The sequence below is a fragment of the Medicago truncatula genome, chromosome 8 (assembly GCF_003473485.1).
Source record: "Medicago truncatula cultivar Jemalong A17 chromosome 8, MtrunA17r5.0-ANR, whole genome shotgun sequence".
In the NCBI taxonomy this organism is placed as follows: domain Eukaryota; kingdom Viridiplantae; phylum Streptophyta; class Magnoliopsida; order Fabales; family Fabaceae; genus Medicago; species Medicago truncatula.
The window spans coordinates 37,144,287-37,169,860 of record NC_053049.1 but is presented as its reverse complement, the minus strand read 5'-3'; the positions used below and the strand labels follow the sequence as shown (position 1 = coordinate 37,169,860).

The following is a 25,574-nucleotide window of genomic DNA, read 5'->3' as shown; positions in this document are numbered from 1 at the left end:
CTTAATACAAACACACTGGTTCAATTTTTCCTTGCATCCAGACTGGTTTTCAAACTGTCATCTAAGCACCAAGACAAGTTTGTAGCAATTGGTTTTGATCTATGTCTTACTGCATTTTTATTTGATTTGATTGGTTTGTGTCCTTCATCATATTCCACGTCTGGATTGTTTTGACATCACTATATATCATATTTGTAGCAATTAAATAAATTAACATTCATTCTATGGTGTATTATTGTTTGTGCAGATAATCTGCCATTGAGACTACTAGTTAATGTTATGCTTTTCTAATTGCTAGTGTCCTGTTACTATTTTCATTGATTCATGGAAATAGATTGTGTGCTTGTCCGTACTGCATTGTGTAATGTTTACTCGTAGGTTTGGATTTGAAGTGTTTTCTTTTTATTTCTAGCATAGATACAACGGATTCATGTCTGAGGAAACAGTGTTCAATCAACGACTAAAGTGCTCCTTGTATATTCTGCTTTGATCTTCAAAAGACGCTAATTTGTTTGTTGAGTTGCTGGTTTATTCTGATGTTTTGTTTACAAATGACATAATAAGGATCTATTCTTGCGTTCACTTTTGATGATAACATTGTCGTTATGTGTTAGCATAGCAGCAATGAACTCTTATTTGATATTTTTGTCAAGTTCTGGTTTGCCAACTATCATTCAGATTATTAGATCTAATGAATTTGCCCCGTATATACCACTTGACTCATAGTGATAGAGATAATCCTTGGCTGTCATGAAATAAGACACTTAGTGAAAAATCATAACAAAAAAACTAAAGGAACCTAATTATTTACGCACAAGTTTTTGGCCGTGTATTTGTTATGATAGAAAACATGTTCTTTTTTACCATCGATCAGTATATTTTGGTTTCATGCATTTTTGTTATATTACTAATTTTATTACTTATACTTAGAATATTTTTTTCGCCTGCTCAAGATCACTTGGATTTGGATAAGATGGTGAATGATCTCATACGACTTAACTAGAGGTTACGGATTCAAATCGAGCCTTAAGAATAAAATGGTGTTAAATATTTTGAGGAAGAGTCTTGTTATCCATTGTGATCTTATCCGTCTCGAGGGATTTGCCACCCATTGCAGTCATTTCCGATCCGAGAAAAAAAAAAATTAATGACAAATGTTAGTTGTTAGTTTGTTAGATTTCATCTTTCGACCGAGTTTGAACCAAGGACCTCCAACTTTTTTTTCCTTTAGCTTAAATTAATTGAGTTATCCAACCCCTCTTGAGAGAATAGTCTTACAAGTGCAATTGTTGTAATGTAGAGAAATTAACCGCCGATAATTGACATTAATGAGTAGCAATCAATCTTATAACTTATACATGCCAAAAGATGATGAATGGACTGGTTTTACCCGGGCATAACACATATTCTTCTTGACAGGTCAAATAAAGTACATAACCAAAGAATATTCATATGTTATATACAGAACAATCACAGCAACAACAGAAGAAAACATCAATATGTGATTCCACACTCCTAATCAATGCCTGAAAAATCCTAAGAAGCTTTTTTCTTGTACTTTTTGGCCGAAACAATGTACACCAACATATTTAAGAAGCCAAGTCCAGCTGAAAAATCCTAAGCCAAGTCCAGCTGAAAAATCCTAAGCCAAGTCCAGCTGAAAAATCCTAAGAAGCTTTTTTCTTCTTGTACTTTTTGGCTGAAACTATGTACACCAACATATTTAAGAAGCTAAGTCCAGCTAAAAGCCAGAAAAAATAATCAAGATGACCTTTGTTCAGGTTATCTGGAATCCACCCAGGATTTCCACCTTGTGTAGTGAAGTGAGTTACAACAGTGAGAATGAAAGAGCTCAAGTAATTCCCCAATGAAGTAGTCAAAAGTGCCAAAGCACTGCATAAAGTCCGCATGGCATCTGGAGATTGGTCATAAAAGAATTCAAGTTGCCCCACGTTTGTGAATACTTCTGCTGCCCCAAATAAGAAATACTGAGGTATTTGAAAAAATATACTAATTGGTACAGCAACAGGTTTATCAATAAGGTCAAGCTCTTTTGCAAGCTGCAGACGCTTAATCTCAAGAACAACAGCTGCTAACATGCTAAAGATTGAGATAAAAAGGCCAATTCCCATTCTTTGCAACTCTGAAAAGCCTCGTTCTTTGCCTGTAAATTTCCTTGCGAGGGGAACTATAATCCTGTCATAGACAGGAACCCAGAAAATAACACTTATTACATCAAAACTTGAGAGGGAAGCTGGTGGTATTTTGAATGAACCAATACTTGTGTCCATCATAGTTCCTTGTTCCACAAACAGTGTTGACAGCTGGGCATAAACAGCATTAAAAACTATTCCGGCAGCCCAAATTGGAAATATTCGGATCAAAATTTTCAATTCCTCCACCTGTGTCACTGTGCAAAGTCTCCACAAGTTAGAATAGTCGACGCTTTTCCTCTCAGCATCAGACACTATAGCTGCTTTATCGAGACACCTTCATTAAAACAATAGACATTGAAAAACGTAAAGCCAAATCCCTCTTAATAGACAACATCAATACCTGAACCAATTATTATTCAGACAAATTAATAGTAAACAATTACCTTAGCTCATGACTGTGCTCCAGTTTCCGACTTCCTAGAATTGCAGAACTCTTGTCCGGTGTCTCGTACAAGAGACTACTATCCTCAGGGACAACCAAATACCGCTTCCGAAAAGACGCTACCACAACTTGGAACATTCTTGTAACAGGACTTCCCCCTGGTTTTTGAAATCTGTAGAGGGGTGTGCCTAAAGAGAAGCTTCCTATAGCTAATCCCATAAATAAAGTAGGAATGCCGAATCCAATACCCCAGCCTGCATTTTCTTGAATCCACACAATAAAAGTGCCTGATACAAGGGCTCCTATGTTGATAGAAAGGTAAAACCAATTGAAAAATGATCCCTTCTTAAACCTTTCTTGGGGATCAGTATCATCAAACTGATCTGCCCCAAAAGACGACACACATGGTTTAATACCACCAGTCCCAAGTGCAATCAGGTAAAGACCAACGAAGAAGGCAGCGTATTGTGAAGGAGTAGCTGGAGGGCATGCTGAACTGAAACAGTCTGCAGGCTTCAATGCCGGAACCGATGCAGAAAGAGTCAGTGTACACATTCCCTGCATGAAACAGCCTTGTTACAGATTAACCCAAGTAAGTAAAGATAACTAAACAACAAAGCATATGTAAGCAAAGGATGCATAGAAAAAACTGATGATATAAACATAGTGATACAAATTCCAACTGTTCCTAATATTGACCCTATATTTTTTTAAATGGGAAAGTGCATTCATTCTGAGTTATGTTCAGTGCTCAAGTGGAATCAATCAAAAAATACCTTAATTCAATGTTAAAAATTTCAATATGGAGTAGAATCAATGCAATTGAAGGAATTTTTTTGGATCATTGTACATTCAAAATAGGTTTTCGAATCTCACTTTTCCAATGCTTTTCTTCCATATCCTTCATCATTCTCTAATCAATTACAATGAGATTTAAAAAGAATTTGTACTCCACAATATGGAAACAATAAATTGCATCATGCAAAGATGAGATGTGTGTGGAGAATCATTTAACTATGAGAATAATAATTACAATGAAATAAATTGTAGAGAAAACAGCAATAGTCCAGTATCGCCCCAAGTAAGAATCAGCTAGAATGGCTCCAATGAGTGGTGTAAGATAACAAGTGCCTTGCCAAGTGGTCACATTTCTTGCAGCAGAGGCATTTCCTTGATGTAGTTTGCGGGTGAGATAGGTGACAAGATTTTTTGCAATGCCATAGTATGCCAAACGTTCGCAACATTCATTACCTGTAATTCGTATTTCATACCAAACAGAAATGTTACACACAGACACACACATTAATTGATACACAAGAGAAATGAAAAAGAAAAAAAAAACTTACCTAGGATAAATGGACAAGCTTTCCAATTGCCAGTATTCTGCTTGAGAACAGGCCTTCCTTTAAAATCAACCGAACCATCTCCGGTGTATCGCCTGCTCTCTTCATCCTTCAGATACAGAATAACCAATTGTTCATCACAAACAATATACCACTTCTTAAATATTCAAACAGAGAATAATCAATAAAGGCGCTGATTATATTGAACATTTTGTTGTCCATTTGAATCTTGAAGATCAACTTCAACATTTAATGTTTAATTATCAAGTATATATGAAAGGGGATAATTGAATGAGTTAAATAGGATGAAACAAGTGAACAAGAGGGGAACAAAAAATAATTGATGATTTGCTCGAGTTACAAGTTACAAGTTACAACTATAATCAACTAATAATCATGGTATAATAAATAATTAAGCGGATAAGTCAAGGTATTTAAAATTACTGGAAGAAGAAAATTACAATGGATTCACGCACCATGTTACAGTCTAGTTTGTCATTATTACTATTACTATTATCACAGTCTAGTGTCTTACAACATTTCCAGAAATATTTGAAGAAAAAAGGTAGAGAGAAAGGGGAACCTGAAGAAAAGATTCTTCTTCCGCAAGTGATGAATCATTCTCTATGGAACCCATATATCTGTTAAGAGTTGAGACGCTACAATTTCCTTTTAGAAGTTGTTTTAATCAGTTGAAATTCATGCTTGTGTGTTTGTAAGAAACTGAGAGCTGGAACTCTATAGAGTAGGAAATTGAGAGGTCAACGTGAACTGCATAAGCAATAAACCCGAGATTTTTGTCGGAGTTCAACCAAGTGTCCAAAAACATCTAACAAAAAAAAAACTGAATTTATAATTTTGTCAAAAATAAATAAATTATAATAAATATTTGAGAATTGTTGTTGACACATTGAATAAGGCTGAGGCACACGAGTAATTTATGTTTTTGCCCCTCGGCAGTTTGAAACCAGTTGCAGTTAACTGCCGAGGAAAACAATTATGCAGACAATGGATTCTGCATAATTCTAAAGCATTTCCAAGCCATTTTACGACCAGTTTTTACCTGTAATTAACCCAGAGCATTTCCAAAGGCAATATAAATCATACAACATTGAAACTCGGTCATAAACAAGAAAAATACAATATCTTTTACAATTGTCCATAATTAAATCAAACCGACATTTGGTTCAAATTACACAAACGTTTGAAATTCATCAAAATGTTACAAAGTGTTCATAATTAAGTGTCCATAATTAAACAACTCATTACAAATCATTAAATTAAATCCCTACTTCAATTCAACGCAATTGCATATGGAACGAACATACATATATAATATATTATCTTCCACCATATTCCGAAACATAAATCCGACGTCGCTATCGTCGCAAATAAGCCAAGGCATATAGCTTGCCGTTTTCCATGTGTATTCGTCTCTATCTTCTCCTAGGCCTATGCATGGCATTTGACCAAACAAGTGACGTGTATATTGATTTTCACCAAGATGCTCAAAATAAGTGTTAAGTTGTGCCTTCAAATCATCAAGAGAGTTTGTCGGCGTTATCATAACCTTAACCGTCTTTTTAAACGCGGAGTATCTAACACGGCCTTCAATTTGTGCAACCTCAGACATGTCTCACTTGACAAAAACTTTAAGAAAGGAATCATAGATTAGAACAAAATTAAATGGAATGTAATAACGAATAAATCAAATGCGTAAACATTAATAAGCTATAAATAAGTATTGCACTAGTTTCACCACATAAAAGTCATATTATCATATATATCAATATAAATTACATAATGTTAATTATATATTGGCCACAAAAATTGGCGTTACAATTTCGAACACAAAATATACGTCGGTGTAATTTCTACCAAAAAAAAGGACTAACACCGACAAAAAAATCACTCATTAAAGACCAAGTGATTGGAGAAGATCAAGTGACATAGAATCTTCCTCATCTTCCGCAATAACTTCAAATTGTTGCATTGGTTTTTCGGGAGTGTCCAACAAAATAGGTGCCGCTTTGTTTGACTCCTTTTGTGGTTTCGGCGGTTTGTTTCCACTTTCAATAGCCATGAGCTTTCAGAACAACTCATGTTGATCCAAATACTCATCTTCACAAGTCACCGCATCTTCTTTCTTGTGATTGTGCCGCTTCGTAGATGATGGAGGTAGTGGACAACCATTCTTCAAATAAATAAGCATGAAATGATTCGGAATTGCCCCAAGACACAAGATGGGAGTTTTTTGATTACCCGACGGTGGTGGCCCTCTTAGTGGGAAAAAAGATTCCGAGTTTCCAACTTCAAGATTTGTCAACACGACCACACACCTTTTGTAATAATTAGCAACAATGTGTCCCATGTCCGGAAAAGTCAACCACTTATCAACAAGATGTGCACAACTTTTTGTATTTGCGGGAGGATGTAAGTCATTTAAAATGTAGTTATAACGATCCTCACCTGCAAACACTTCAACATAATCATCTCTATGATCTATCAACTCTTGAATAAGATGTGTACGGATCATGAGATGATTTTTTTTTTGTCAAGCCCATGAACTCGGCTATAGCCCGGAATCCACAATGTCCATCGCCAATAACATCCACCACTTTTTCAATAAATGGAAGCATGAAACGTGGCATATAATCAATTGGCCTCATAACCGGGATACCCGTAGGCTTTGGATACCGAGTAGGTGGTGGAAGTGGGTTAAGCGATGTTTTACCAAGACGAGCACCTTTTTTCCTTTTATATGACGATGTTGTTGGTGATGGTGACGGTTGACTATCCGGATTTTGGGAATCAACAACCTCCCACGAAGAAGGGATCCGACTAGTCGATGTAATTTTTCCTTTAGACCTCGCAATGTCGACTTTTTTATTGGCTCCCTTGGTTGGTACTTTTCGTGGTGGTGGAGACATCATGGTGGTTTCATGAAATGCCAACTGCCGCAAACCCTCTTTGACTTCAAGCTTCATTTGGAAAGGGAGTTTCTTGAGACGTTCTACAATAGCCTTCAACTCAACCTCGACACAAAAACCAACTTCGTTACTTTCTTCGCCCATATGTAACATATGCCAATGGTGGTATATCTCATCCAATAAAACTGACTTCTCTTCAAGGAGCTTAGTAGCAATTTCGCATGCACATGGTAACTTGTAAGATGTCCTTTGAACACAACCACAAATTTCATTGTCCACGCACAATGTTTCCCTACAACGTGTCTCTTCCAAAGCAATGTTGTCCAAATTATATCTAGACACATGACCACCTAACCCGGAGTACAAAGTGACATCTTTGAATCTATGTTCCAACACACTAACGCTCTGACCAAAGGTTGTTATCGCAGTGAACTGAAGCAACAACATGTCATGTATTTTCTCCCAACAAGTACCCATATCACCCACACATTTGTCCAAATATTTCTTCAATAAAGCATGAGCCGATTCGACCACGTTGGTGGTCCTGCTACCAAGATGCATCACATGGTATGTCCATGCCCTCACAATTTTGTCCTTCACTTCATTCAAGGCGATCATGGCATAATTTTTGAAAAGTGGAAAATCACTACATGAATCTTGGAACTCCACTAATGCATTTGCATATAACTCTTGAGTGGGCGATTCAACCATAACTTTCCATGCCCTCATTATCTTCTTGACAACATCGCGATTACTCACCTCTTTCCCATCCTTTTTTCCCAAATGATATTTACAATCTAAGACACACATTTGTTTAACATTTGCTTGCACATGAAAGTAACAATTCATTGCATAACTTTCGGGAAAAACATTTGCAACCGCTTTCATCAAAGATATATCCCTGTCGGTCACAATCACCTTAGGCATATTCATCTTTGACGTAAGAAGTTTACGCAACATTTTTAAAACCCAAACAAAGTTTTTCTCTTTCTCATGCGTCACAAATCCAAACCCAATCAAATATGTCAAATCGGTCGAAGTGACCCCAACTACCTCAAACATTGGCATCCTGTACATGTTGGTTTTGTAGGTGGAGTCCATAACCAAAACCGTTGGAAAATTGTTAAACAACTTAACGGATGTTGGATGAGTCCAAAAGATATATTCGATTGTAGTACTTTCACTTTGTGTTCTTGAGTAATAAGTATAGTTGTGCTCCTCCAACTTCGAGATTAGATATTACAACGGCTTCTTGTCGCCTCTATTTTCCTTCCATATTTGTTGACGTTCATTGTACACTTGCTTCACATTTGTCATGCAACGTGGTCTTTTGTTCTTCAAATGTATCAAAATATTTCTTGGAAGCATCTTACTCTTGGTCAAGTCACGTACAATCTTCTTGTCGTCCTCCTTTAGTCTACCGGCAAGAATGTGTCCTTCTAAAGCTGGCTCAATCGCATGGTTGTGAACTCCGTTAAGAATGTTCAATCCTCATTCCTTTGTTTGCTTACTTTGATATCCACTAATCATGAACAAGCACCCACATTTTCTTGAGCCCATTCTCGCATGCTTCGGTTTTTTTCCGACACTTTGTACGCTCCACTCCTTTAACACACTAGGCGGAACATTGGATTGATCAAGCTTGATCTTTGTGTAACAATTGTAAATCCCGCCTTATTTGCTTGACGACGCGCCCACTCAAGCAATTCTTCTCTATCTTTCGACTTAACGTCGTCCGAAAAAAACCTAGTCGTGTCGACCTCGTGGGCTTGAAGTGGGAGGACACCGGAGCCGCCAACATACTTTGAAGCTTCAACATGGACGGAAGCTCCATCAATGTTTGGTTTCACTTCAACCTTAGGCAGTTTGACATCTCCGGAAAATTCGACAAAATTTGGTTTTGTCTTTCCCGGAACATCTTCCGCGTTCTCTACCATTACTATAATTAAACAACATATAAATATGAATTAACAACTAACTAATGCATAAACATCAATGCCACAATGAATTAAAACAAACAAAAAAACAATTTTTTTTTTTTGAAAAACTGGCAGTAACTGCCATTTTTTTGTTGTGAAAATTTTTCACAAGAGTTCCTCGGCACCTTAATACCGAGGTTTTCCTCGGCACTACACTACTGAAGTTTTCCTCGGCAGTTAACTGCCGAGGTTTCCCATGACAGAGTTCTACGTAACTGACATAGATATCCATAACAAAACTAAAAAATGAACTGATTAAAATGTTCAATACCTGTTTTTTTACGTCAAAAGTGTATTGATACCTCCTATGCTTGATGCTTGAATGATTTTAGATCAAGATTTGATGAAAAAAATATTGGATTTGGGGATTGAATGGAGGTGGTATTGAAGTTGATGATGAAAATAGTATGTAGGGGGAGCATATGACTGTTTCATCTGATGAAACATATTCCTCGGCAGTTAACTACTGAGGATTTCCTCGGCAGTTAACTGCAGCCGGTTTTTGAATTCCTCAGCACTGTCGAGGGGACAAAAATGTAAATTACTCGTGTGCCTCAGCCTTATGCGATGTGTCAACAAAAATTCTCTAAATATTTTTGAGAGACAATTTATAATCGTAATAAATATATAATAATTAAATATTTAGCTGAATGAGATTAATCTGTTCAATTGTGTGGTGTGGAGATATTCTATTTCTATTATATAAAAGAGTGATGATATTTGAACAACTATTTTGGTACAATTTTTGGGACAACCTTGTTGTTCTCTCTTTTTATTGGGTCAAAAATAATAAAGAGAGAATAAGATCATAATGTGAGTATGAGAGATAAAATTATACAAAGTTGTACCAAAATGTTTGTACAAATATCATTTCTCCATATAAAAAAGGAAAATGAAAGACAATTGTTAAGAAGTACAAAGAAGAATTTTCGTATTAGAATTGATACATTCAATACATTGTAACCAAGAAAAACTAATTATTTTACATAAAACTTACCAGTTATTTGTATTTTAGAATCTTTGACAAGTGTCTTAAGGGCACTAGTTAACAAGCTATAAAAAAAAGTAACGTTAACGAGTGCTCATATGACATTGATTGAAGTATAAAAGTAGTAGATTTATAAAAAGTTGCGTAATCATTGCATTGATTAGACGAACAACTTATAGGGATATAAGAATCTCGATCAAAAATCTTATCTGATGCTATTGCTGCCACCACTATTCCCATCAACGAGTTCGGTGATCTTGTAACTCAATGTAGAAGGTTACTTCTTAATAGACCCGACTTTGTAGTGTCGTATGTTAGGAGGCAAGCAAATAGAGTTGTTCATAGTATTGCTAGAGCATCACTATCTCACCCTAGCCCCTATATCTTTCATCATGTAACACCTACTTTGTATCCGTTAATTTTTAATGAAATGAATTAGCTTTGCCTTTGCTAAAAAAAAAAAAAAAGAATCTCGATCACTATGAAAAAATGAACAACTTGTATTTTCAAAACAAAATTTTCTTTAATAAAATCCTTAAACAATGTCCTTAGGACATTGATTACCAAAACTCTATGAAAAATCAATGTAGTATAATACAAGGCAAATTCAACCATATAATAATCATTTTGGTTCTAAAATGTGTAGAGACTAATCAAAATAGTCCTTCACTCTTACAAAATAGTATGATTATTGTGTATTTTGTTATTCAAAATAATTTGACGCTTCTTCTTTTTATTTTGAGGTTGTCCGTCCAACAATAAATAAGTGCAAGCAACTATATTGAAAAACTGTTAATGTTGACCAACTAAGTGTACAAGGAAAGACTATTGTGGTATTTGTTACCGAAAGAAAATGACTATTACCTCAAATTCAATACTCGAATATGTTTTGTCAAAAAATAAATAAAATACTCGAATATGTGAGAGTGGGTTGTACAAAAGAAAAGAAGGTTCCGGCGTAACTGTTAACACTGAACAGAAGGTAGCAGAGTGCAAGCGAGTTAGTACAATGGAGGAAAAAAATTCAGGCGAAGAAGAGAGATCGAATCTTCTACTCCTGGATCGTGCATCTCGAGCGACAAGAGGTAAACGTCTTTCCAAGCTTCTCGACGACGAAGTTCAACAAGATGAATTGTTCTGGGGTCAGGATGCTCTCAAAGAAGAAGACGAAGACGATAACTACCAAGAAGAAGCTGAAATCGCTGACGAATTTGACTCTGATTTCGATCAAGACGTATCTCTCTCTCTCTCTCTCTCTCTCAAACTCATTCACATCGATTAGTTAATTCAATTCAATTCTATTAAACTAATTCTTCTTGATTTTCTCAGGAACCTGAACCTGACGAGGAGCAGCCACAAAACGATGATGAAAGAATGAATAAAAAGAAGCGATTGGTATATCCTGGGAAAACGACATCGGCTAAGAAGAAGAAGAAGAAGAAAATCTTATCTAATTTGGATGATCCTCCCAAAATTGATGGTGATGATGACCAAGATGATGATAAAAACAACAAGAACAACAACCAGGACGATGATGCGAAGGAGGTAATGATTAGGAAGTCCACAAGAACTTCCGTCATTGTTCGACAAGCTGAAAGAGAAGCCATTCGTGAAGCTCTCAAAGCAACCTATAAGGTTCTCCACTCTCTTTTTCTGTGATTCCTTAGGGTTTATTTTCAATTCTTCATGTTATATCAGTTTTTCAATTATATGCTTGTTTGAATTACTGTATTCGTGCTCATCCAGTGGGATAAACAACTTAATTTGCACCTTATCACAACAATAGATAAAATGAAGTGAAACTGCTTTTGTATAAGCTATAAGCTGTTATCACAAGTTACTCCAGAAAGATTATTGAAATAAGCTTATAACAGCTTATGAACATGGCATAAGTTCTTCTAAACAATATCGCAGGTGCTTATGCTAGTAGACAAGATAAAATAAGGCAATCTTAACAAACCCTGTGTAAATGGATTTTATCTTATTATATGAAAACAGTTGTCAATATTTTTAATCTTTTGTTATAGAAATAGACTATACATAAGCACTTATATGATAAGCATTTATGTTAGAAGCGCTGAATTAGGTTGTTTACCTAAGTTCCAAACAACACCTGATTATGGTCTGAAAATGTTTTTTTTTTTTTTTTTTTGGCTCAGCCAGTAATAAGGAAGAAAGGCGAGGAGAAGAAAATGTCACAAGAGGAGATGCTTTTAGAAGCTGCTCAAACAGGTCAATATTAGAAAACAACATCTGCTTGTTGATTTCTTTGCTTGTTTGTTTGTTTTAGTTTTCTAAAGATCCTGTGATGTTTCAATTATGATTTTGGCCATGCAGAAATTATGAACTTGAGGAATTTGGAGCGAGTTTTAGCTAGAGAGGAAGAAGTTAAGAGAAGAGCAATTGTGCATAAAACTGTCTTTAATGGTCCACAGATACACTACATATCACAAAATGGTTGGATGCTGTATTCCATGTGCATTTAGTTTGATTGTATTGGTTTCTTGCCATTTTGACATATAGCAATCTGTTAATTTTTCCAGGTTGTTCGTATTTGGAGTTTACTAAAGGGGCATCATTTCACTCAGATATTGCCACAACACCTCAAGAATGTGCGTCCCTTTATGCTAGCACTATATTTTGGTTCATTTTTTTGTTGAAGAATGTAATATATTCTGTTTCTTTGTTCATAAAGTTCTCAAAGTGTGAAATTAAATTCCCAAAGAAATTGTTACGGCATTGATTTTCACAATACATTATTTGTTTGACTTATTGTTATTAGTTTATAGACAATAACTGGACATATTCCAAATGAAGGACCTTGGTAGAGGCTTTGTTTCAGATGGCATCGTTTTGCTGGATTAGACTGATGACATTATAACAAGTGCTAAGATGCAGTTGAACATAAATGTTTTGGAGACCAAGGGATTTCTCCTGATTTGTCCAAATACCGAATTTACAAAAATTAGTTAGGTTTAGGAAGAAGGATGGACGAGAGTATGTATAGTAAAAAATGAGTAGGAAGGAAGAGCACCCAGAACTGAGTGTTTTAGATAATTAGGGTCTATCTTACAAAAGAAAGGATTGATAATAATGTCCCACAATATCCAAACAGGACAGGTTGAAGTAAAGAAATGCTTCAGGTGTTTGTATGCGCCTCTAAGTAGAAAAAGTTTTACGAAATCCTAGTAAGATTTGCAACTATGTATGGATCAGAAATGTTGGGAAATAAACTGCAATCATGAGCATAGATGATGGTTGTAGGAATGAGAATGGAGTATGGGATGAGTGGGCATACTGAGATGGATAGGTTTAAATTGAATTCGTTAGAGAAAAAGTTGGAAAAGCTTCGATACAAAAAAAAAATTGATGGTTTAATTAGTTTAAAGTTAGGGTAGCTACTATATAGATAATGATTGACAAATCATATATCATACTACCACCACATGCCTTCATAACAAGTGAGGTTAAAGATGGCAAGTTGGTAACCCTTACAAATGGGTAGGGGGAGACGAAAAAAAAATGTGATAAAACTTGAAAGACTATTGAGAAGAGTTAAAAGTACCCAGCATCAGGAAATTCTATGTAGCTAAATAACTATATTTTTTTTTTTATTTCATTTGTTTTTTTACTTATACGATATATTGATATTTCTTTTCAGATCCAGAACAACCTGTTTGCGTGATTACTGGTTTGCCTGCCAAGTAAGAGCCTCACTTACCCAATATTGTGGTTATTGCTTTATTATTCACTACCCTGGTTAGGATGAGAGAGGCACATAGTGTGCAATTTGGACTACTTGATAATTGTTTCTTTACCCTACAATATCTTGTGCACATCACATGCTTTTCAAGTTTGGTTTCCTTTGCAAGTGATTTAATCTTAAAAAAAATAGGCAAATTGGTAGAATAGATTTAAGATTTAAAGTCATTTCAAATTGGATATTTGTGGAAAAATGCTGATGGAACCTTGTTTAGAAGTTGTTTTCTATAGATGGGGTTATATAATACAAAAAGATATTCACGGTGGATGCGTATCATGATTATCCATTTATTTTGTATTTGGTGGTTGTTCAAGATGATGAAGTTACTAATTTTTTATGAATTTCTCTTGGTTGGAAAATCATAAGGATAAATACTTGGAGAAGCCTGATCAGGAGGATTTATTGAGTCGTGGATCACGATGCTCGCTGATGAGTTTTATATGTTATGCATATAGTCAAACTTTAGGTGTGATGTCTAGGTTACTTTTCTGAGCATCTTCTGAATTTTTAGTTTTTATTTTTCCGTTCTATTTTCTTATCTGCCCGGACTTGATTTCCCAATTGCACCATTTGGACTCTTATGTATTGCTGTGATTGTCACTGATTGATTACCAGTAGTTCAGTTGGATTATAGAAACTAAAAAATGAAAAAGTAGTTCAGCTGGAAAAATTTCCTATGTCTATAGCCACTGTACCTCAAATATTGTTAAGAAGTTCTCTCTTGATACAGGTACCGTGATCCAAAAACTGGGCTGCCATACGCTACAAAAGAAGCTTTTAAAATAATTCGACAACGGTATGACCTTCTTGATTGCAAGTAAACTTTCTCTGAATGTGTATTGAGTATGTTAATGTGATTCACTTCATAGGAGTATTTTACAAAAACATTGACCAAAAAGATAACTTTTTATGATGCTATTTTCTCGCTACTCTCTCTTTTATTTTTTTATTTTTTTCTGCAATTGTTTGATCTAATGTTCCATAGAAGGATGACTGCAGACCAGTTTTGCCCACCATAGTTTTATTATTGAATCACTAATGCTATCAAAGTTATTTTGAATACAAAATAGAATAGCATGAAATTACAAACCAATGAACCATGGCATCTGAAGAAGGAAAGAAGTCATTGACAAATTGATGCTCAACTTGCGTCATTTGGATATTATCTTTGTTTATTCCTTTTCCTAGTCTTGAAGTCCAGGGCACATACTATTGTTGGATAGCTTATGATGGGTGTTATGTATAAAAACCATGCATGTGCCTTCACCCAATTTCTCAAGCTTTTCGGAGAGAGATGGTTTAGACATAGTATTAGAGCTTCCACGCCCATGAAATTGTGTTTAATCCTAGTTATAATTGTTATTATAATATCGAAAAATTAAATTTCATCAGTGTCAGATAGCTTGTATGTTGTCTGCCGACTCTACACGTCAAGCTGTAAGAGCTATTGCATGAGGGGTTGTGTTAAATATAAAAGCATTCATGTGGGAGTTGATTATTGATAGTAGGATTAAGCTTTATTTTAAGAAACGTGTTGATCATTGAATATATTGTTCAGAGCATGTAATCAAGTGATTGCTTTGTAATTGATTTTAATTGGGGATTATTTTGCAGCATTCTGGATGAAAGTGCAAACTCTAGAAAAGAAACGAATATGGGAGGCTTATATGATTCAGTTTCTGGATATGGTTTTCCAACCAAGAAAAAGAGATCGATAATGCGAGATAAAAATATACATCCACATGATCGGTCCATGGCTCGGTTTCGTAGAATTACTACTTTTGAGGATGAAGATTCTGACTAACTGCCTTGGTGATTTTTTTTTCCCTCCTATTTTTAGTATTCTTTTATAGTTCACCCTCTTGTAATAACGATGCATTATTTTAATTTCAGTGCCAAATCATGAAAGAAGCCATTGCTGTGCTTCATCATGATTCGGACCTCGTGTTGGGATAAAAATAGAAACAGTATTTTAGGCCCGTTTCAGTAATCTTGGGTCTTATGTGGTGTGTATACTTTTAAAATTGACCCTGGTCATTTTTTTTATCAGGAGTTTACTACAAATTTTTTACAAGACAGACACCATGGAGTTGTATAGATTGAAACAAGGAGTGGAGTGAAAGGATGACAGCTGAAGGATAGTAGACAGGAATCTATGTTTTAGGACTATGCTTAGATACCTAATGATGAGATGGGATACTGTATAACAACGATTGGATATTTATCCATTAGATGGGGTTGGGCGAGTAGATCAATTGACACCATAAAGTCCTGTCATATATTTGGTTCAAAGGCATGTTTTTTGACAAAAAGTTCAAATGCATGTTATTTAACTTTAAATCTTTCTTAAGGGTTTGACTAATAGTTTTCTTTGGCCTCCCTCATTATCAGACGATCGTAGTCTACTCTGCTTACAATTACAAAGTTACTAGTATTTGTATTTCTGTCTGTCTTCTCAATACTATACCTGAGACAGGATTCTAATATATTTTCTGTTATCCCAATTTTCTCTCTAACGATTGTATTTTGAATTACATGTTTTTTTGTATGACCACCCATCCGTTGTGACATTCTCGTCTTTACATCTAGTTCCATACAGCATTGAGGATCTTATAATTGTGTGGTATAATTTGCTTTGGACTTGAGAGATACTTCTTTATCGCATATTACACTGAACAATTTTTTCTTTAATTTATTTATTTCACCTTGCATGGATCATAGGAGATAGAACGGTAAGCAATAGATACTCTAATGCTTGGATGATGAGTTGCAAGAGCAATTAAAAAAATGTCTCGTAACAATAAATAAGTTTGGTCCTATCACCAAGCCCTCGAAATCTGGGAGAAAACATGTATATTTTGCATCTCTAAAGACACTTCGGAAGGTGAAGTGCAAAGTTTTATTTTATTGAGTAGCCAAGTGTAAACTATAATCACTTTGAAAAAATCAACTATCGAGGCTTTGAGCTTGATTTATAGTACTTTTGATCCCTGCAATATGAATGGAAAAAATTTATTAGTCCCGAATCAACATTATGGCATCACATATGTGGAATTCTAATAAAAAAACTAAAGTTAAACAGTATCTATATAAATAAGTTAATTCCGGCAAATTTGAAATTTATATTTCCTGAATTCTAACAATTTAAAATCCAGATTTATATTTCATGTAGTAATCTACGGAAGTCTTTAAAAATACAAAAAATGTCGTTTGATATTTGCAAGCCGCGGTTTGATTTTTTTTCCTATCTCTTTCTTCCTCTAACACCACCATTTATTGATCAAATCCATCACATCATTCTCTCTACATCTATCTCTCTGTTAGTGTTGAATGAATAATGGGTGTACACAAATAATTTTCCTTTCTCATAATATAAATAAATAAAATTATCTCTTGGTTTGGATAGTTGTGGAAATTTTTTAGTATGAATTTCTTTGAGAAATGACGTAAATGAGTGGAGAATTAAGATACTCCCTCCGTTTTTAAATATAAGCAAAATTGATTTATATGAATGAACCTAAAAAGTCAACTTTGCTTATATTTAAAGACGGATGGAATGTCTCTCCTGTCCTGATTAATTTAAGAGCAATGATATTTGTATATCCATTTATTGACAATTTTGATGACAATCTTGTTTTTCCTCTCTTTTTATTGATCAAAAATAATAGAGAAAGAAAAATAAAAAGATAGAATAATAACATCATGTGAATATGAAAGAAAAAATTGTCAAAAAATTATAACAAAATAATTGTACAAATCTTAAAAAAAAATGATTCTACAAATATCATCTCTTTTAATTTAAACGTGAAGTTTGAATAAGATTGATGATGGTTGGAACAAAAGCTGAGCAGCCAGAAGGGCGCCAACGTGAATAAACGACATAATTGTGTATAGATTTAAAAATATTTTAGGGACCACGTGACACATGCAAATGAGTTGCCTTGTCGATCAAATCAAATAATATATGAAAAATTATACCAACAAACCGATCTCTCGACTTCTTCTAAAAAAATGATCTCTCAATTTCAATTCAACCATTACATATACGAAAAAAGTTAATTCCAACGTATACTCCAGAAAAAACGTCATGCTAATTTGAGTAAAAAGCAATATAATACTAATTCCATTTTATTTTTGGAAATTCTAACCAAAGACGTCAATTATTATTTTTTACAGAAGTTAATTATTATTTTACAGCAAGAAATTAATTAATAGGCTAAAACTTATTTTTCGTCTTTTATCATTTATATTACTTCATCCGTTTTAAAATGAGTGTCGTTTTAGCAAAAAAATTGTTTCAAAATGAATTTCACTTTCAGTTTTTAATGCAATAATAACTTTTTCTTTTCAATTGTACTCTTCAATTAATACTATGTTACACTACTTCCAGGCACGGATCTAGTGCGAGGGCAATGGGGTCAAACGACCCAACTTGCCTCCACATGTGTATTGTATTTTTAACTCAAAATTAGATATATATCTAATTTAACCCCTCTTTATATAATATTATTGTCTTCACATGGTCTATTTATTACACTACAAAAAATTATAAAACTAAAAAGGATTTTAATGAGTGTTCTAAGAAAACTAGTTAATAAATCAAAAGAAGTAGTTTTTTTTTGTTTTATAAAAAGTTGTTATAATTATTATATTGATACAAATAACGCTTATTTTTAAGATAAAAAATTCTTTTATGAAATCTTTAGCCAATTATCTCATAGCATATCGTTGGCAAGACCATAAAACTATTATTATAATATAAATTATTCTTATATTTGTTGAAAAAAGTTGTGATTGACGCTACGTTGGTGGTGAAAAAATAATTAATTATGGTTATATTTTTTATACTCTACTAAAAATGGACAAATATTTTTTTAAAAAATCAACATTTTAGGGCAATTATAAATATAACTTTTATAACTTTCGTACGCTTACGCATTTATAAAATTTTATATAAATTTTTATGATATAACTTGACTCCACTTATTAAAATTTATGGAACCGTCATTGACTACTTTCAAAGTATTATTTTTTCTTTATTGAAAAACAAATCAATAGTTGATTAGGATAATTGGTAAAATTGCTATGACATTTGACTATTTTATTCAATTTATTAATCTGTGTGCAATTGGCTAAAACGATACTCATTTTAAAACGGATGAGGTAATTTAATATTATGTTTTGATTCTTTTAGTTTTCTATCTTTGGTTTTAGTCGTTTCTCGTCTACATGCTATTGGATTTAATCCTTTTATCTTTTGCAAAACTATAAAAAAAAAGTTTATCTTTTATTAATGACTAAAATGAATATCAAGTCTAAACGATGAAAATGAATAAAAAGTTAGGAGACTAGAAAAGATAAAGGAAATAAAATATAATTAAACTTAATTAGTACCGGTACTATTTTTTTTTTATGAAAAAAAGGTTTAGATGAATTAGATTTTGGGTTCACTTGGACCTCAAGGCTTTGAGTAAAGATATTCTTACATTGACGGCATAAATTATATTGTAGCATTAACGTGGATTGGTACAAGTGGTAAAAAACGTGTACCTTTAAGTATAGTTATGAGTCCAATTTTTGTTTCATTTGTATGAAAAAATCTGGTTGAAAAGGAAGAAATCATCTTATATGCTCCACATGTTTTTAATGGATTAGTCATCGGTAACCGTCGGTAGAAACTTTACATTAGGATTATGGTAACCAAAATAATGTTTGGATATGCAATGAGTTAATCAACTTTTATCGGCCAAGTTTAATTATTACTCTATTGATCTATTAGTCAAAAATGAATTATAATTGTTACTCTATTGATTGATCTATTAGTCAAAATGAATGAATATAAAAAGTGAATTTTGCTTATATTTAAAAATGGAAGGAATATCTAAATATATTGATTTCTTTTTTTGACGAAAATATATAAGCTGAGTTTTTAATGATTTTTATTTTTTGAGAATTTAAATGACTTGTTTGGACTTTGTATCCATACCTTACCGACGTTACCCTCCGTTATCTGTCTCTAATCTAAATCCCAAATTATTTCTCCATCGCCGGCCACAACCACAAAACAAAACCCAACAAAAAACAACAACACTATTTGCAACGAAACACGATAATAATCATTTGATTACAAATTTTGTTTCTTCTTCTGTTCTGTGTTTATCTCTCTATCCTTTCATTGTTGAAGATTAAATTAAAAGCTGCAATAAATAAATAAACAAAAAATAATCGAGCGATTCGATGGTGGCCAGAGGCGTGCCGGCGGATGCGGTGATGGCCGTGGTCACCGCCCTTGACTTCACGGAAACATCCAACTGGTGGAGAGACATCAACAACTCACCTCTCTGGCAGGACCGTATCTTCCACCTCCTCGCCATCCTCTACGGAATCGTCGCCGCCATCGCTCTGGTTCGTTTTCTCCCATTTTCGTTTGTTAGGGTTTTTTTTAATTCATATTTTATTGATTTTTTGTCGTCAATTTTAGGTTCAACTTGTTAGAATACAATTGAGAGTACCAGAATATGGTTGGACCACGCAGAAGGTCTTTCACTTTCTCAATTTTTTCGTCAATGGGGGTTTGTATCATTCAAATTATCTTCTTGTCTTTTATTTTTTGTTGAAATTTTTGTTTGAATTTCTTATCAATTTTTGTTGTTCAACTATGGTTATGATTGCAGTTCGATGTTTTGTTTTTGTTTTCCGGCGAGATGTTCAGAAGTTACAGCCAGAGGTATGAACATCTCATTTCAGCTATTTATTCTCATACTCACTTGAGACAAACCAGAATTCAATCACATAGTTTCATTTAATTCTAATGGTGAAATATTGTGTGTATGTAGATTGTGCAACATATCTTACTTGACATGCCAAGTCTTGCTTTCTTTACTACATATGCACTTTTGGTTCTCTTCTGGGCTGAGATTTATTATCAGGCAAGTTTTACTTTTTTTGTTTTAGTACTATTTATTTACAAAATAGCAATTTTTTTTATTAGTAAGTTGTTATTTCGCGGCCTGATTTCATATTTGGTCATGTTTTGCAGGCACGAGCTGTATCTACCGATGGTCTGAGACCAAGTTTCTACACAATTAATGCTGTGGTTTATGTTATTCAGGTGAAAAATCTTGCCCCTGATTGCACTTGTGGTCAAAATAGTCTGTTTAACTTGTTTTTTCTTTTGATGCAATGGATGTTGCGTGCGAACTGTTTGCAATTGCATTTTCATTTTGTGTTTATTTGCTTATGTAGAAACACTTACAGTGTGTTTTGAGTAATTCGTAATCATCGTTCACATAGCTCTCTTGTTTGTAACATTTTCCGATGGGAGTTCTAAGATCCAAGTAGGTTCCTTTGTCAGATCTGACAAGTTGAACCCCTCCATCTGTCCATGTGTCCTTCCCCAATCCCAGAAAACTGGTACTGCTCAGCGCATGTGTTATAATCAGTTATCAAATAGAGATGAATAATTTTCTGGAGTTTATCAAACATTTCTGCATTATTTGATTCCAAAGGATAAAGAGGTTGTTGCTTCATATCCAACTTAGAAATTGCTGTTGTGAAGGAGTTTCTCTTAGGCATATTCATTCACAGTGCTGTTGGGTTTGATGATGAGGCTGATGAGCACTCTTTGAGTTCTGGCTTAGGATTGACTTTGGCCAACATGTGCGACCAGCAATGAAAGCTTCTAGTTTTTTTCCCCTCTGATCTCTGTGTGTATAGGATATATCAGGAGTTTTACTCTATAATTTTCACTTGCTAGAAAATTTGAAAAAACCGGTCAGACAATCCTGAATTGAGCTGTTGACCTCACAATATAACTGGGTTAATTGCGTTGATTAACCAACTCCACCTTAAACAGGCCAAACCATGTAGAGTCGTAGACTTCTTTAGATTCATAGCACTGTATTCTCTATCAATCTTTTTTTTTGCTTTGATGACGCGTAATTGCCACGCGTAATTGCCAAGCATTGTTAAGTTTTTTAGTTGTCTGGTAACTTCCCATTGAGTTTGCTTGTGACTCTGCAAGACTGTAACCACTTCTAATGCTTAACGAATTTCTCTATTGAATACACCTGTCTTGAAATTTTCTGGTACTTTCCAATTGTTGACTATCATTGTATCAGGATGGATTTGCATTCCTTATATTATACTGTTACTTTTACTTCGTCAAAATCTGTTTGTTTCAAAAGCTTTCCAGTCTCCATGACTCAATTTTAGTATTATTTTTTTATTAACCAGCTAGAATGTAATCATCATCTACCAAAAGTAGGCGTTTGAGGCACTTGTTCTGAATATGTGCGGTAAGTATGTATGTTGTACAATACAGATGGCAAAAAGATATGGAGTCAGAGGCAGCTGTTGCTGTAAGCTTGTTATAGGAATAATCATCACAACCACTAGACAACGCAGCTACATAGAACCTCTTGCCACACACATTCATGCCTTACACCAAAGACAATATCCACACATACCTGAACGCTCACCACTTAACATGTACAGAATCGTTATCACAAAAAACTTAGTTACTTACACTGGTCCTAATCTGCTCACTAAACACTGTATAACTCCAGAACATACCAAAGAAGGCAATTTTTAAGTCCACTAACCATAATAAAACCAACAACCTAACTACGGAAACAATCAATAAAGATACTATAAAATAATCTAAAAGTACTCTTAATACTCTTTCACAGAATTTATTAAAAATTATTAAGCATCTGTCTTTGACCTTTAATATTTGATACTTATTGGTGGGTATCAGTTCTGTTATTCTATAATATCTATTCAGAATTTGAAATAGTTGCTACTTTGATGTTGACTTGTTTTTTGTATTTGTTGATTTCTCATTTATTTATATTTTTTGATAAACTCTTCACTATATTATTTAAAATGTTTCAGATTGCTCTGTGGTTGATATTATGGTGGAAACCTGTCCGCATGCTGGTGATTTTATCGAAGATGTTCTTTGCAGGTTTGTCTGTTTGTGTTTTTGTTTCTTTTTGTGTGTTTGGACCAGGGGTCAACTATCAGATCTGAATGATAACATTAATCAGGTTTTCCTGTGCATGTATGTAGGGGTCTCTTTGTTTGCAGCCCTTGGCTTTCTACTCTATGGTGGGAGGTAATTGTCTGTTAAAATTTTCAACTGCATTTGATGTGTTTGGACTTTGGAATATTAAATGGAATTAATGCACCTGGGTTACAGAATAACAGTGACTTATGAATTTGCCTTGTCTGAAGTGAAAAAATGAAAAATAAAAATAAAATAACAGATTAGCATATATCCGAGTTCTTGAAACCAATGTTGGTTTTCTGAAATTGTGAAATTCCATTATTGCGAAGACATGGTCACTATGTATAAATATTTTGTCTATGATCACTTTCTTTCATGAAGCATGTATACTACCGTCATAATTCTTTATACCAGCTAAAATGCAACTCCAAAAGCCGTAAATGTTGATTTGGATTCTTCATTCAATGTAAACAGTTCCTTGTAACGTTCCATTTAGGCTCTGTACAGATGTATATTTAATACTATTTTAAATGATATAAGTTTACTTGCACTAGGCATGTACTTCAGTATCCTTTGATTACCATACCCACTGTACCTTTTCTGTGCGTGATCTATGACAGATTATTCTTGATGCTACAACGCTTTCCTGTTGAATCTAAAGGTCGTCGCAAGAAGCTACAAGAGGTACTCAACTTTACATGGAATTATGTTTGATTGCATATCTTAAAGGGTCCGTTCATCCCTCCCTCTTTCCTTTTCCCTGAGTATTTACCTGCTCTTTCTAATGCAGGTTGGCTATGTGACTACCATATGTTTTTCATGCTTCCTTATCAGATGTGTTATGGTTAGTGGTTTTTTTCTTTAAAACTCTTATGATTCTTGTTGCTTGGTTTTTAAACCGAGTTTGATCATATTTTACTGTGTCAGATGTGCTTTAATGCATTTGATAAAGCGGCTGACCTTGATGTCTTGGACCATCCCATTCTAAACCTTATATATTACCTGGTGAGTTTGTTTATTAGATTCCTTGTAACATTCCATTTGGGCTCATAAGGTTAATGGTGTTTTGAACCCAGTACCGAAAGCTGACATTCCCCTGCCTGAATTTTTTCTAAAACCACTGAATTGTGTGTTAGTTTTATTAACCTGCCTAAATTAATTCTTACTGGCGTGCAATTTGAAGCTAGTCTTGGATTCTTGGCAAGATAGTTTTCACATGAAACCTAAGTAGCCAGTGAATTTGTAAATCAGATGATCAAGTCATCGTTGTTTCAAATTCCTCCAATTCATATTGTTAGGGATCTATCTTTAGCAACATTCTGACCTGAGAAATTTTCTCTTGGAAAATGGTTAATTGGTGTTTTAATGTCCATGTAAAAAGGAAATGAATTGCTGTTCTGAGGTATTAATAATTGTAGTTTCTCCGACGCTTATAGAATTATTTACTCGGTTATTAACATTTGGTCTAAAGAGTAAGTACTGAAAAAGGGTGTTTGTTCATTGTGTCATAGGTCTCTCAATTACATTTCTTCATAACTTTCTTACAATTTTGCTGCAGTTGGTGGAAATATTACCTTCTTCTTTGGTCCTTTTCATTTTGAGGAAGCTACCGCCTAAGCGAGGTATCACACAGTATCACCCAATTCGCTGAAAAGATTATGGGGAAAACTTAGTCATGAGGAATCATTAGAGGTTATATGTTTCTTGGATGTTTCTGCACTCCAAGGATAATTTCTAGAGGACAGAGAAGTCCGTATTTTGTATGTCGAGTGAGAAAGCTAGTATCTTGGATTTAAAGTTCTTCTTAAGGATTGTAGCTTATGAAACATGACATTATATGGATTGTCAAACGTGTTGGGCTATGTTCTGTATAATAAGATGTATATTTGCACAAACAAACAAAAAAAGTTACATACTTGCATTGTCAATGGGAAAATGTCGGTGCCTTTTCATGTTCAGCAATTCAACACTTTGAGCAAACTTTTTTGGGAGAGGACTCTGATACTGATATATTTGTAAAATAGTTTTGAAGTTTTAATTCATGTAACTGTTACAAGTGGGTGGAATGTACTGTTACTTTTCAGCCACGATCTAAATATTTCATTCAATTACTGTGTATCTCTACTTTCCTTTTTTTCTGAAGCTTAAATTTTCCTTTTGACATAAGCATAACTTTGAATTTCAAATTTTTTCTGATATTCTGTGCTAGTTTCTCAAGTTTCATGGTTGAGCCTGATTATCCCTAAGTTTTATGTTAACAAAGCGCAGTGAAATTTCTTGCTGGAAAGTTCACTCTTCTTTAGCCTTGTTTCTGGGTTACCCTTAAATTCTCAGTGTCTATGTTTTCCAAGATATTGTTCCACGCTCATGAAAAACCAAGTTTGTGATGTGGCATGAAGAAGATTATTAACATACCATAGAAAACAAAAGTATTCAAAATGCAGAACACAATATAGCTAGAACCTTAGAAGATCAAAGAATTCATACCTGGGGACTATTTGCTTGACTTTGATGATGCCATCAATCAAAAGCATGCATGCTTCTTGGATGACGGATCTTGAGGCTGTAGTTTGATGAAGGGCTCTGTGTTGTGAATTGGCTTCTTTAGCATATCATTCCGGTTTCAATTTGTATTAGTATCAAATATCAGACACAGTATTTGAATGTTTGGTTTGACTTCCTTCGATGAAAGATGGTAGGTTTGAATCATTGACCATACCATACCATGTGAACTGTGTTATGTTTCGGTACGAAATAAAGTGAGATAACAAAGACAATAATTTTGAAGCAAGAAAAAAATGCAAATGTGACACTTTATGAGACGGAAAAAGTATAGGAACTATGTATTGCATTTAAATTTGTGTATGTTTGGATGTACAACACGTCCGTGAAAACCACGACAACGCGTAAGCTATGTTTTCTAGCTTCTAAAATCACGGAAACTTTGCCTCGGATATCACGTA

The 25,574-nt window shown here is 34.2% G+C and overlaps 3 protein-coding genes across 3 annotated transcripts; 2 read left to right on the top strand and 1 right to left on the bottom strand.

Annotated features, from left to right (window-relative positions):
* Nucleotides 1-1,297: 1,297 nt before the first annotated feature.
* Nucleotides 1,298-4,752, bottom strand: LOC120577601 (protein NRT1/ PTR FAMILY 8.3). Its single transcript, XM_039829214.1, has 5 exons — nucleotides 4,525-4,752; nucleotides 3,945-4,050; nucleotides 3,632-3,849; nucleotides 2,600-3,156; nucleotides 1,298-2,490 (listed from the first exon to the last, which is right to left on the bottom strand). Exons 1-5 carry the CDS (start codon nucleotides 4,576-4,578, stop codon nucleotides 1,668-1,670), a joined length of 1,758 nt encoding a protein of 585 aa, XP_039685148.1. The 5' UTR covers nucleotides 4,579-4,752; the 3' UTR covers nucleotides 1,298-1,667.
* A 5,982-nt stretch (nucleotides 4,753-10,734) lies between these two features.
* Nucleotides 10,735-16,105, top strand: LOC120577620 (SWR1 complex subunit 2). Its single transcript, XM_039829302.1, has 9 exons — nucleotides 10,735-11,072; nucleotides 11,168-11,473; nucleotides 11,998-12,070; nucleotides 12,176-12,295; nucleotides 12,382-12,450; nucleotides 13,500-13,542; nucleotides 14,332-14,397; nucleotides 15,216-15,413; nucleotides 15,652-16,105. Exons 1-8 carry the CDS (start codon nucleotides 10,848-10,850, stop codon nucleotides 15,403-15,405), a joined length of 1,092 nt encoding a protein of 363 aa, XP_039685236.1. The 5' UTR covers nucleotides 10,735-10,847; the 3' UTR covers nucleotides 15,406-15,413; nucleotides 15,652-16,105.
* Nucleotides 16,106-19,576: 3,471 nt separating this feature from the next.
* On the top strand, nucleotides 19,577-24,547 carry LOC120577428 (tobamovirus multiplication protein 3). The gene is made up of 11 exons (XM_039828821.1): nucleotides 19,577-20,006; nucleotides 20,083-20,173; nucleotides 20,276-20,328; nucleotides 20,438-20,530; nucleotides 20,641-20,712; nucleotides 22,497-22,569; nucleotides 22,674-22,719; nucleotides 23,232-23,295; nucleotides 23,402-23,455; nucleotides 23,539-23,616; nucleotides 24,170-24,547. Exons 1-11 carry the CDS (start codon nucleotides 19,839-19,841, stop codon nucleotides 24,260-24,262), a joined length of 885 nt encoding a protein of 294 aa, XP_039684755.1. The 5' UTR covers nucleotides 19,577-19,838; the 3' UTR covers nucleotides 24,263-24,547.
* Nucleotides 24,548-25,574: the final 1,027 nt, after the last annotated feature.

Excerpts from the sequence above, each read along its gene's own strand:
- LOC120577620 (XM_039829302.1), top strand. The coding sequence starts at position 10,848 with ATGGAGGAAAAAAATTCAGGCGAAGAAGAGAGATCGAATCTTCTACTC. Across the intron at positions 12,071-12,175 it reads TTTAGAAGCTGCTCAAACAG|AAATTATGAACTTGAGGAAT; the intron begins GTCAATATTAGA and ends TTGGCCATGCAG. Across the intron at positions 12,451-13,499 it reads TGCCACAACACCTCAAGAAT|ATCCAGAACAACCTGTTTGC; the intron begins GTGCGTCCCTTT and ends ATTTCTTTTCAG.
- LOC120577601 (XM_039829214.1), bottom strand. The coding sequence starts at position 4,578 with ATGGGTTCCATAGAGAATGATTCATCACTTGCGGAAGAAGAATCTTTT. Across the intron at positions 3,850-3,944 it reads AGCTTGTCCATTTATCCTAG|GTAATGAATGTTGCGAACGT; the intron begins GTAAGTTTTTTT and ends TACGAATTACAG. Across the intron at positions 3,157-3,631 it reads TCTCTACAATTTATTTCATT|GGAATGTGTACACTGACTCT; the intron begins GTAATTATTATT and ends TGTTTCATGCAG.
- LOC120577428 (XM_039828821.1), top strand. The coding sequence starts at position 19,839 with ATGGTGGCCAGAGGCGTGCCGGCGGATGCGGTGATGGCCGTGGTCACC. Across the intron at positions 22,570-22,673 it reads ATCGAAGATGTTCTTTGCAG|GGGTCTCTTTGTTTGCAGCC; the intron begins GTTTGTCTGTTT and ends GCATGTATGTAG. Across the intron at positions 23,296-23,401 it reads GTCGCAAGAAGCTACAAGAG|GTTGGCTATGTGACTACCAT; the intron begins GTACTCAACTTT and ends TTTCTAATGCAG.